An 11,581-nucleotide genomic window follows, 5' to 3' on the forward strand; every position below is an offset into this window, starting at 1 on the left:
CTGGGACCCTTTATCATTTCAAGGAGCCCTGAACACCTGGAGAGGGGGGGTGCTCGACCCCTGAGATTTGTTGACCAGTCAACTTTCTTCTCGACGGTATCAGGCAAGTGTAGTTTTTTTTTTTGGCGAAAGTTGGCGAAGTTGGGCAGCACGACAAGCCAGCTAAAACCCTGGTCCATCCAACGGCGAGCCGGTGACTTGTCCAAAAGGCAGCTTCTGACCTGCTGGCGTTCCCGCTGCTACGGCACGGCCGCCTGCCCAGAGGTACGTACATATAGCCTACACTACAGCCAGGAAGTACACACGCCATTCATGATGCAAGAAATCCGGGGAATAAGGTATGGCAGGCAGGGATATTCGGTTTTGTCGTTGTTTGGGACCGAACCCTTTCCCTGTATATCGTCAGCCAAAGAATACCTATTCAAAGCGACGAAGGCGACGAGAATTTGTTCCGCACGCTTCAGACTCATTCTTCTCACCGCTAGTGGACGGATCTCCAGTCAAAAGCCCTTTGTAGTGAACATAAATGAGACGCAGCAAGCCCTCGCATTTTTCCCAAAATATCTCCCTCATGAGGGTGTCAAGATGCGATGTCCGGCAGGGGTAAGTCGGGTTAAATGGCTAAATTAGGATACAATATCCTGCTTTGTGGTTGATGTGGAGTCCCTAAATTAGCCCGCATTCTGTGGCAGGGGCTCTCGTGGATCATCTTCTCGAAATATGGCAGCCTAGAGGCGAACCCACTGGGTTAAACCTCTTTTTGACAGCGCCGTTTGGTAAACACTCCACTAGAACCCACCGTTGGGGAGGCGTGCATCCGTACTAGCGCTATCCGTAGCGCACCGTTCCTTTTCCAGAGGTAGCGTCACCGTCTCTGAACCCCAATGACCCCACAGGTACCCGCACTGCCCGCACCGGACGGGGCGTCCATCAATCCACAGCATGGATCGATACATTCGCGACGGACCTCCACTTGCCGTCTTTTTTACCTGGAATCTCCAAATCACATCCGAGTCCCACTCACCACCATTGGGGCATCGATTGTACCCCAAGCACACCTCCTGCAATGGCTGCTCGTAAAGTCATCCACCAGCGCCCGAGTCCTTTTTCAATGGATGCGGGATTCACATCGGACAAGTCTTCCATTCATTCACACCCCTCCCCTCCCCTCCCCCCAAACATGACGACGCCCTCGCCCTTTGCGTGACAACCCAGTGGTACGGTTACCATGTCCATGAATTTCATGTACACTTTTCTTTCCAAAGTCATGTAAGTTACAGCTAAGCCCTGCTTTCCCAAACCACTATTCTACAACAGTACCCACGAGAGAGATTGGAGGCTCCCATGTACACTAATACCTACATCATGACTGAGATCCTCGCACACGGAATGATGGTCGGTTTCAACATGACAACTACTTCGTGGCTTGCGAGACATGCTGCCGCTCGCAATCTTGAGGCCTGGATAAGAAAACAACAGGAAGATGGGGAGGCATGGGCAGGTGGGTCAGGAGCCCAGGCGATCTGGTACACCCGGCACTGATGGCATTGGACGGGACCAGGCAGGTAATTAGCCCTCGAGGGCAGAGGGGGATCACTGGGGACAGCCGAGAGAGGGGACAGCCCCGATCTTGAGGGGCCAGGGTTCAAAGGTGAGGTGCGCTGCAGAGTTCTCTGGATACAGGGATTCAATGGCCGTCCCAACCACTGCAGTGTCTCTTCATGCAGGCTCTTGGCCCAGCCTACCTCTAGTGTACTGCACCGTTCTGCAAGACCCGCCGAGACCAAGAGGACTCAGCCCAAGGCGGTTGCAGGGTCAAGGGTGGACGGATGTTCGATGAGAAGGAACCAAGAACCAGACTGCCAAAAGCACCCAAGTACCATCTACACACCACGGGGCTGTGTTTGGAATGGGTACAAGATGTACATATGTAACACCAAGTAACTCCGTACCTCTCATTCACACCCTTCTCTTCGGCGATTTGGATATATAACACGATAGCCTCCTCCCCCCTCCCTCTTCGAGTTGCTATCCCACCACAGTGTCTCCTACCTCTACCATCTTGACCATCTGCAACACACACGCACATGTCTGTATATCTTCAGAGTCGAGGGCTTGAACCATACCCATCATCAGCCATGTTCTCCATGCAGCAACAACACCACTACGCCTACCAGGCGCACCAACCCCAACCGCCCCGTCAGTATTCCGGCCACGGAACAAGCAGTGCTTTCAGCAGCTCGGCAAACCCTGATGAGGACTGGACAAAGATCTCAGATCTGGCTGAGCGCAGGAGAATTCAGAACCGCATTGCTCAGCGCAACTACAGTATGTCATCACAACGGGACTTGCAATAGTTGGTAAGAGCTAGATGCTAACCCTCGCGCTACAGGGAAGAAGCTTAAGAAGCGCCTGGAGGATCTCGAGAGGCGGGCCGGCACATCAGATGACTCCTCGTCGTCACCCGGAACAGAAAAGACCAGTCCCGCCAGCAAGACCACAAAACGCACCCAACAACAAACTGCAAAGGCCCAGAAACAGGCCTCGGTGTCGCAGCAAAAACCGGTGCCGGTCAACAAGAATCAGTTCACACCCCCGATGCATCCCGAGGACGACTACACCTTTGGCGCTTCGTACGACGAGAGGGACCGATCGCTTTCGCACTCGCCGCCCATGTTCACCTACCCATCGTACCCCCCTCCCCCCGAGGAGATGCTCTACGCGCCCGTGCACTCGTACCGGGCGGTGACAACAGAGGCGCCCTACCACGATTACTATACAACTGCGCCAGTACCGGTGACGCTCCCCTCTATGGCACCTTTTAGCGACGCCATCAAGCGTGAGCCGGGCTATCCCGGTGCGGACGACACTGTTTACATGAACTACGGTTATCTCCCGAGCGTCGACATGAATACCGGGGCTCCTTCACCATATGACAACATGCCTCACGTGAGTTCCCCCACAAGAAGCTATATCAGGCGGGAACATGGTTGCTGATGCTGGATGGCCATAGACTCCTCCTCTGCAACACCCATACGATCACTCGGCGAGCTGCTCCGATTCCGGTAGCTACGAGTACCCTAGGACACCCTTATCGATACCTAGCTCCCCGGGCATGGTCTCGCAACACATGTGAAGCCTCTCTCTCTCTTCACTTCATGATGACTTTGGCCATTGCCAGTTGTGGGGATGGTCAGGGGCAAACTTTATCTATTCGCTTCTACACTGTACAACTTTTTGGTGCTCACAACCCATGTGGGAATTTTGGAGATTTAGGGGGGGGGGGGGGATGGACTTATAAAGGAAAGGGACAAACCGGTTGGACGATCACTCTGCTCTTTCTTTTGTTTGAATTTTCTATGACTTGAGGCAAGGCATGGCACAGGTTTTCTTTTTTGCGGATATCATTTTTTTTCCACGGGATTCCAGCGTTCACGTGGGTTCGAAGTGCTCGAACACGCTTTACGAATAAAGATTTCTGAAATTCCTCAATTTGTTGGGGTTAAAAGACCATGAATACCATCACATCTATCCACTCAGAATCTTCTCTCTGTTGCTGTTTGATTCTGTGACTTTTGAGTAGTTTGAAGCTTGGCTCAAATGGTAACAGTAACCTACTCGGTGGAGTGGATTCCCTCATATGATTCTACTTAGAGTCCTACCAAGTCGAGTAATCTGACAATTCGCATTCGCATCAAAATCCGGTCTCGCTCCAAGGCAATAGTCTAATCTCGTGATTGAGATCACGGTAGCGTATCACATCAATAGTGCTGTCTGTCCCAACTGGCTTGTCCTGGCACGACCTGCTCCCCACTTGGCTTGGACGGTTGAATCGGCACTGGATGATTGACGGTGCCCCCCCCCCCCCCCCCCCCCCCCCCCACGTTACTCACGCTAACTCCAAGCAGCAAAGACAGACGACGGGGGCTTGGGGGTAGGGCTGATGGGGGAGTTGATAGCTGATTAACAAGAAAGCGACGTTAACCGCTCAGTTTGTGCGGAAAGCAGTCACAGGTGAACAGCAAGTCTACAATTCCTTTTTTTTTTGTTGTCACCGTCGTTGTCGTCATCGTCGTCGTCGTCATCAAACGACGGTGAGGGTAGCATATAGTCTACGAAAAAGCAAAAGCACACCATATAACCACCTACCGTAAGGGAGGGTGAGTCGGGTTGGTCCTGACGGACCCGATGGACTGGTGAGAAAAGACAGTGAGGAAGAACTAAGAATCTGACAAAGAAGCCAGGTACATTTCCTTTTCGGGACACACCAGAATCCTCCGTCACTGGCTCGACTGGCACAAAATCCTCAACTATACCAGTTTCGTGACTAGCGTTGCCTATCAGACTTCCGTTCTAGCTCGGCGTTTGACAGCCTCGAGATGGGACAGACTGACGCAGCAAAGGACTGGACTTGCAGGGATTTTATTGTGTTCCTAACTCTGTCGTTTCTGAACGGCAAGAAAAAAGGACGCGCAAGTTCAGGAACAAACCACCGAAAGCGAAGCGAGCGACATACCTACATACGTAACATAGATTTCAGGGCAGTAGTAGGTATCATGCGAACCAACAGTGTTCATGGTGATGCTGTACTGTCGTAGTGGCATCACTGCCCTGGATGAGCGGGTATTCGGTGCACACACTGTTACTACGTACCTAGTTCAAGTCTGAATGAAACAGAACGGCATGGCATGGCATGGCATGGCATCGAGCATGGCACGTTCATCGATTGTTGGAGCAAACCGCAGTTGTTGATCGGACGGCAGTTTCTCACGACATGGAAAGACACCAATGAGGAATGTATTCTGAGTATGCCTTGTTCGTAGTTCCGATCCCCTTCGGCGTTTAAACTATCCGTCTTTTTGTTTTTCTGTTTTTCCTTTGAGACAAGAACTCCTTCTTCTGTTTCTACGCAGCTTGGCGAGAGTTCCGAATACAGGGCTCTCTCTTTCTCTCTCTGTTCTTCTTTCCCAAGGCTCGAGAAGACCTAAACAGTATCGTGGCGGCGGCAGTGGACGCTAGCTCGGCTGGTACCTCGTCTAGGTACGATGGCTCAGGCAACTGAGACATTGCAATCCTTCGGCCGCCGGTGGGTTCGGTCCCGTAGCGTCCATCCATGGGTGCGCAGCGCATGTTTTTCCAGAGATCAGACAGAGACAATGACACTAGACTAAACCTTTTCGACAGTCTACCTGACAGGGCGGTCCGGTGCCTAGGTGGCCCCTTTTTTGCTCCCCGCCATAAACCCACAAAGAAGGAAAGCAAACGTCTAGTGTGGTCTCGGTTCCCCATGGGAATTGAAGCCAATCGCATGCGTCAATTCAACCCCCTGATCGGTTCTCGATGCTTATCGCGTTCTTCCACGCAGCAGCGATCCTGAATGATCGATCCTCAACGACGACGATCCTCTTTTTCAAACTGGAGACGACGACGAAGGCCAGGATCCAGATATCATCCTACCTACCTAGCCTCAAGCTACAGTAGTGTAGTCAAGCCCGACTAGAATACACTAGTTTAATTAACCCCCCGACTAAGAAACCCTGAAAATTGTTTTGATAGTATACAACCGGCAACCAACAACCAAGACATCAGAAACCAACTAACTAACTAACAACTGAACCAACTCCTCCCAACTTTTTTTTTTTTTTATTTTTTTTACCTCGCCCCGCTGGCGCTATACGCGGCCGGCCGCCCCTTGTTGTCGAGGCTTGTCTCTCCCCCACTGCCCGTCAAACAGCCCGTCCGCGGCGCAGCAAATGTTCGCAAGGGCTTTAATCACACACTCTCTCTCATATGTGTGAAGACCCTCGCGTATCGTAATCTGTTTGTTTGCCAGCAGCGGGACCGTCCTATCGTACCTACTACCCACGTGATTTTCCATTCCAAACTTGTTGGTCGGTACAGCTGTGCAACCCGAAATGGCCGACGACTGGTATTTGTCAGGGTCAGTGGTATATAACATACAAGTGGAAATTCGTTAAGCGGCCCGGACGACCGCGGCCGGCCGGCACAGTAACCCCGGGTTAACCGTCGCCCGCCCGTTCGGATCTGCAGTCCGGCCCATCGTTCCACCTCCTGTTGTTAACGCCGGCTACCTATCCTACATGATTACCTACCTACCTACACCTACACGAGTAAACGTATCTACCTACTTATCTATCCATATGGGGGGACTTTTTCTGACATTGGAAGAAGACCTGACATGTGAAACCTGTGTGTTCTTGTCATTCGAGCCGAGCCCTACCTACACATGTTGTTATCTACAAAATGTGTTTGTCTTGGTGGCAACATTCAGTGCAAGAAAAGAGCCGAGGTTTCATATCTCGCTATCGTCTTCATTGGTATGGCTAAATTTCATGATATACGGATACGAATCACGCAGTAGACTCACTTTTTGACTCTCTTCAGTTTGCTCCCTCCTATACCTACGTACTCGTATCCCCGTATACCGGTCTCCGGATCTACATTTAATAGTAAACCAGTCTCTCTCGTTTCGGACCGTTACCGACGATTAGTGTAGAACAAAAGTACTGCTCCTTAAGCTTGCTCTGAACAGGCATAGAAATAAAACAGCAATTAAAAGGACCATTTTGCTAGGTAGATAGGTAGTCGGCTGGGCCGGGTCAAACCCCAAAGGGCCACGAAGGGCAGGCAGGCGGGCAGGCAGGCAGGAAATGATGGCGTTATGGTGGCTTAAGTCCGAGAGAAGCGGACCAACAACTGTCGGAGTTTGCTGGGCAGGGTAACGGGCAAAGATCACGCTTATTGGGCCCATACATACTTAGCTACGAGACTGGTTGACGACACCTTTGACTTTATGCCAGGCTCGAGCCTGGTTACGAACGGGGTGTGTACTACAAGTCACTTCACTACAATCAGATGCCCATCGTTAGAGCATCTACCTAGGTATGTTGCCGGGGCATGTCGGACTTGACTTGGTTGCGCAAGATGACGACAACTTTTCTTTCAGGGTTCGAGCGAGTTCTCTGAACTACCTATTTACCTACCCATCGGTACTGATACTAGGCGGTATAAGAAATACCACACCATTCGACCAGCCGATAAGGCTGGGGTGACACCCACTTAGCTGCCAGACGAGGGGAGGAGGCGGATGATTAATAAACATGAAATCCGTTCGAGAGATGCAGATCCCCAATGTATAGGTAGACATGCCTTTTCTTTCCACTCATCATCGAGATTCCCGTCTTTAAAGGGCTGGCCGAGCAACAAAACCAACTAAGCTGAAGGGGATAGGTCGACTGACTCAACTGGCCGGAGATTCGTACACACTGAATGGGTAGGATTGACAAGGACGTCGCAAGGGTCTGGTTTACCTTTGGGTGGTATGTAGGCAGTCAAAAAACGGACGATGTTGCCTAGACGACACTTTTGCACTCGTAACTGAGTTGCACTCAATGAATGGGAAATGTTTCGTTACACATGACCGCCGGTGGTGACTGGAACCTTGCAGTTCATCCATCCTCCCCTCCGACTTCCGCCATGCTATCTCGATTGGGTTGGGTCAGTCAGTCAGTTCAGTTGGTTACATACCTACACAGTTTGGTGATCCGATCGTTACTGCTTTTTGCTCGCTTGTTGGGATGTTGTGTAACGTCACACAAGAGCCGAGAGAAGCGCAAGACCAAACAAAGAGCAAGAGCTCCGCGAGATTGAAAGGGAACTTCGGCTCAAAGCCCGACCGACCTGCAGTTGCAGTGCTTTGCAGTGAATGCGTGGTGAATGCATGCGTGAATGCTGCAGTTATTTGCTGAGTCAGTGAGTTGCGTGCAGTGTGTAATATTGATCAGTACCTCTAGGTACTTCAGTTTATGCAACGGGCGATGAATGGGTTCGACAAGCACGCGCACATGTGAAAGACGAGCCAAGTAGGACCTCGAGCCTTCAATCAGGTGTCAAAAAGTCAGGGCAAGTATGCTTTGTCAGTGGTACTTGGTTTGCCGCGGAGTGTTTGTATCCAGCCAGGTCATCTCAGTTCGCTCAACAGCCCAGCTGTTTAGTTTGCAGTCACGATCAATGTCGAACAAGTGAGGAAAGAGCAGTGGGCATTGTCCCAATCTGAATGGCTTTCCACCGTACCTACCCGACTCTCTCGCATTACACTGCACTGCACTGCACTGCACTTCCCTGCACTACACGACAGAACTGGCAGCTGCTGTGTAAAGGTATGCAGCACGAACGCCCGAATGGACTGCGTGTACCACACAACCGGAAGGAAGCGACGGGAATTGTTCGACTGTGACTGCTATTTCCGTGGCTCACTCATTCACTTTTCTGAGGCCTTCTTTGGATGAAACTGAAGTGGAAGAAGGAGCAAGGGTTTGTTGTTGCGTGCTTGCGAAGCTGTGACGACTGACGACGACGACCACGCAGCAAATTCGAGTCAAGACTGTCAACAGCCACTCACCACACACACGTCCGCCCATAGTACCCAGCCCAACCGTTTCCGTTGTCATGGATCAAATTGAACGTTTTTTTTTTCGGACTTGCCGAGCCCTTATCATGCAGTAGCCTACAGAACCTTGATGGTCTGCCTTCCCCCGGCCGTTGGAAGAACCACGCAGAATGGCGGGCATGGCCAAAGAGGCGGAGGGGGGGGGGGGGGGCTACGTGGATGAAGGGTGGATGAGTGTCCATTCGATGCTACATTGGGGATGGGGATGGACAGGCAGGCTACGGCACCCGAACGGGCTGGTATTCAGTCGGACTTCATTCTGTGTGGTGGCAGGCTGTTCATTCATTGAGCATCTGGACGGATTTCGGTGGACATAGATATCATAAACTCTTGAGGAAGTTTGGAAAGGTTTGGTATGATGAACAGACTTGGACAATCACATGCGCAAAAGTGGCTGCCCCCCCCAGATGGTTCTCGTAAGGAAATCCACTAAATGATAATACTTTACATGAAGACATGGGGATGCTCTCAAGAGCAAGAACCGCGAATCGCAATGCCAGCGAGCGAGCAGTAGACCATTTTCGGAAGAACTGACGGAAAGGAAAAACTGACATGATTCTACTTATAATTGCGGTACAAGAGTTCGGTATCTGAAGACTGCCTTCCTGGAACTTGGACCTCCCTCACTCGCTTTTGTACCTATAGCCAAGTGGGCCGTTGGCTCGAGTCAACAAAGTCTTCCAACAGCGAAGTGGACGACTATCTTGTCCGCGCATCTTGTGAGGTGCGGATATACTTGAATGCTGTAAAGTTTGATGACCGCTAAGCAATCGATGTTTCTTCTTAGAGAAACACAGCTATACATTCTCAACCACCAGCTAAACTTTTCAAAGACAACAAAGTAACATGCCGACTGTAGAAAGAAAGCTCTAAACACACACCACTTGCCACAAGACAAGCCGGGGATACTCATGATGACAATGACAGCGATACTAATACAGAAGCAAGTAAAGAATAAGGCCAAAAAAAAAAAAAAAAAAGCCTTGTAGCCCATCCATCCATCCATCCGTTATCGCACACGTCAAGCCAAACCCCTATGCCACTTCTCCCTTTCTCCATCTCCAGCAGCAGCAGACCAATAAGGCATGACACAATCCACGGTCTCCTGTATTGTTTTCCTCAATTTTCTTTCATCTTCCACGCTCGCAATAACCGCCCGTTTCGCAGAAGCGTGTAGCTCAAAGCTCTGTTGTGACGAAGTCTTATTATCAACAAGTTGATCCCATACATAACCACTGCTTTTGCCATTTTCCTTATTCACTTTAAGCTTCAACTTGACATAATCCCCATCCAGCCATACCATTCTCAAAATGCCCTCTTCCGTTTCCTCCAAGGAGATTACCGGATCACGCCTCCTAGTTACTATCTCTTTCTAAGCAGCACCGGCACCGGGACCCGCGTTTCCGCCTCCTCCTCCTCCCGCCGCTCCTACTCCTGCTCCTCCCCCGGCACCTCCACCGCCGCCACCCACGTTGGCCCCACCACGAGCTCTCTTGGGCCCTCCTTGGTTTCCTCCCTCTCCGTCACCTCTAGGCCGCTTGTTGCCAGCGGCTTGCTGACCGGGTTGGAACTCGCCGGCATGGGGATTCATACCGCCACCTCCTTGGGCGGCGTTGGCTCCGCCACGTCCACCAAAGCCACCGCGACCGCGTGGCCCCTGACCGCCGCGGCCTTGGGCCCCGTATGCGCCACGTCCACCACGAGCGTTATTCGCGCCTCCTCTAGCAGTAACTGGGATGCCGGTACGGTTACCCTGTTGGTTCTGGTTCTGTTGCTGCTGACCACCAGGGAACTGGCCCCCTTGTTGCTGTTGTTGGCCAGGCTGTTGCTGACCAGGCTGTTGCGCTTGTGGAGCACCAAAGGGGTTTGTGGCTGGTGGTTGCTGTGGTTGCGCGTTCTGTTGCTGCTGGGGCGCGGCACCGAAAGGATTGGCAGGTGGCTGCGAAGTTACCGGGGATTGAATCGCTCCAGGCTGACCAAAGGGATTACCAACGACCTGTCCACCTACAATAGAGCCTTGCCTGGCCGGAGCGGGCGCCGCCTTGTTGGCAGGAGTCGGGGTGATCTGAGGCTTGGTCTCCTCTCCAGGAGCAGGTTTAACTACTACAGCAGCGGCGTCTGAACCATCATTAGTATACTTGGTCATTGATTCGCGGGCACGGTGGGACATACTCAGGGGGCCGGGCGGTGTGGCCGCCGGTGGTGCCGGAGGCGGGGCAGCCGGCTTAGCAACCTTTGCAACTTCCCATACTTCGACAACGGGTTTCTGCGGCGTTTCCTTTGCTGCGGTCTCAACGACAGCCGTCTTGGCCTTCTCGGTCTTGAGCTGTCGGTCGAGCATGTTAAGCCGGAGGGCAGATTTCTTCTCGGTAAGAGCAGCCGCTTGCTCCTTCGCTGAGGCGATCTTTTGCTCATACTCCGCCTTGACGACCACCTCCAATTCTTCGCGGACCTTCTTGGACTCTGCGGCGATATTTTTCTTGACATTACTCTTAATAATACCCATAATGACTTGGTTAGAGCTAATGAGCTCGCGAGTCTGCTGATCGGTAAGATTGGCGAGATCCGGGAGACCAGGAGTACCGGCACCTGGGGTCTGTGCATTTTGGGCAGTGGGAGGCTTCGCCGGTGTCGCCGGCACGCCATTTTGAGACACGCCGCTCTGCTGCTCGGCCTTCAGGATCGCGAGCTCTTGCTGGAGCTTGAGATCGTATTCAGCCTGCAACTTCTGTCTCTCGTCCTGCGTCTGCTTCTCCATGGCCTCCTTCGACTCCGCCAGCCTCTTGTTCAGCGCAGTCTTCATCTTCTCAGAACGCTGCTTGACAATGGCATCGGCACGCTCTTCCAGGTCCTTGGCCTTGGCCTCGAACTCGGCAGCCTTCGCCTCCGCAGCCGCAATTCTCTCCTCCAACGCCTTCCGTTCCTCATCTGGGAGGCCGGTGCCTTCTTGAGCAGGTGCTGGAGCAGAAGCAGGCTGAGCCGGGGCCTCAACATCTTGCATCTCGGTGTCAGTACCGTGCGTAGAAGACTGTAGGCGTGCGACCTCTGCGCGCGCTTCGTCGCGTTCAGCGATCGCCGTCGCTAGTTCGGCCCTGAGGCTTTCGAGTTCGG

At 52.3% G+C, this 11,581-nt stretch overlaps 2 protein-coding genes across 2 annotated transcripts; both read left to right on the forward strand.

Annotated features, from left to right (window-relative positions):
* Positions 1-590: 590 nt before the first annotated feature.
* B0T23DRAFT_420295 (uncharacterized protein) lies at positions 591-2,038 on the forward strand (the record flags this gene model as incomplete). The annotated part of the gene is made up of 3 exons (XM_062839731.1): positions 591-603; positions 1,094-1,269; positions 1,318-2,038. The coding sequence occupies 3 exons, from the start codon at positions 591-593 to the stop codon at positions 1,540-1,542; spliced, it is 414 nt and encodes a 137-aa protein (XP_062692983.1). The 3' UTR covers positions 1,543-2,038.
* Position 2,039: 1 nt separating this feature from the next.
* B0T23DRAFT_379889 (uncharacterized protein) lies at positions 2,040-3,321 on the forward strand. The gene is made up of 3 exons (XM_062837176.1): positions 2,040-2,328; positions 2,393-2,949; positions 3,014-3,321. The coding sequence occupies exons 1-3, from the start codon at positions 2,088-2,090 to the stop codon at positions 3,134-3,136; spliced, it is 921 nt and encodes a 306-aa protein (XP_062692984.1). The 5' UTR covers positions 2,040-2,087; the 3' UTR covers positions 3,137-3,321.
* The last annotated feature ends 8,260 nt before the right edge of the window (positions 3,322-11,581 follow it).

The sequence above is a fragment of the Neurospora hispaniola genome, assembly GCF_033458365.1.
Source record: "Neurospora hispaniola strain FGSC 10403 chromosome Unknown B0T23scaffold_4, whole genome shotgun sequence".
Taxonomy (NCBI): domain Eukaryota; kingdom Fungi; phylum Ascomycota; class Sordariomycetes; order Sordariales; family Sordariaceae; genus Neurospora; species Neurospora hispaniola.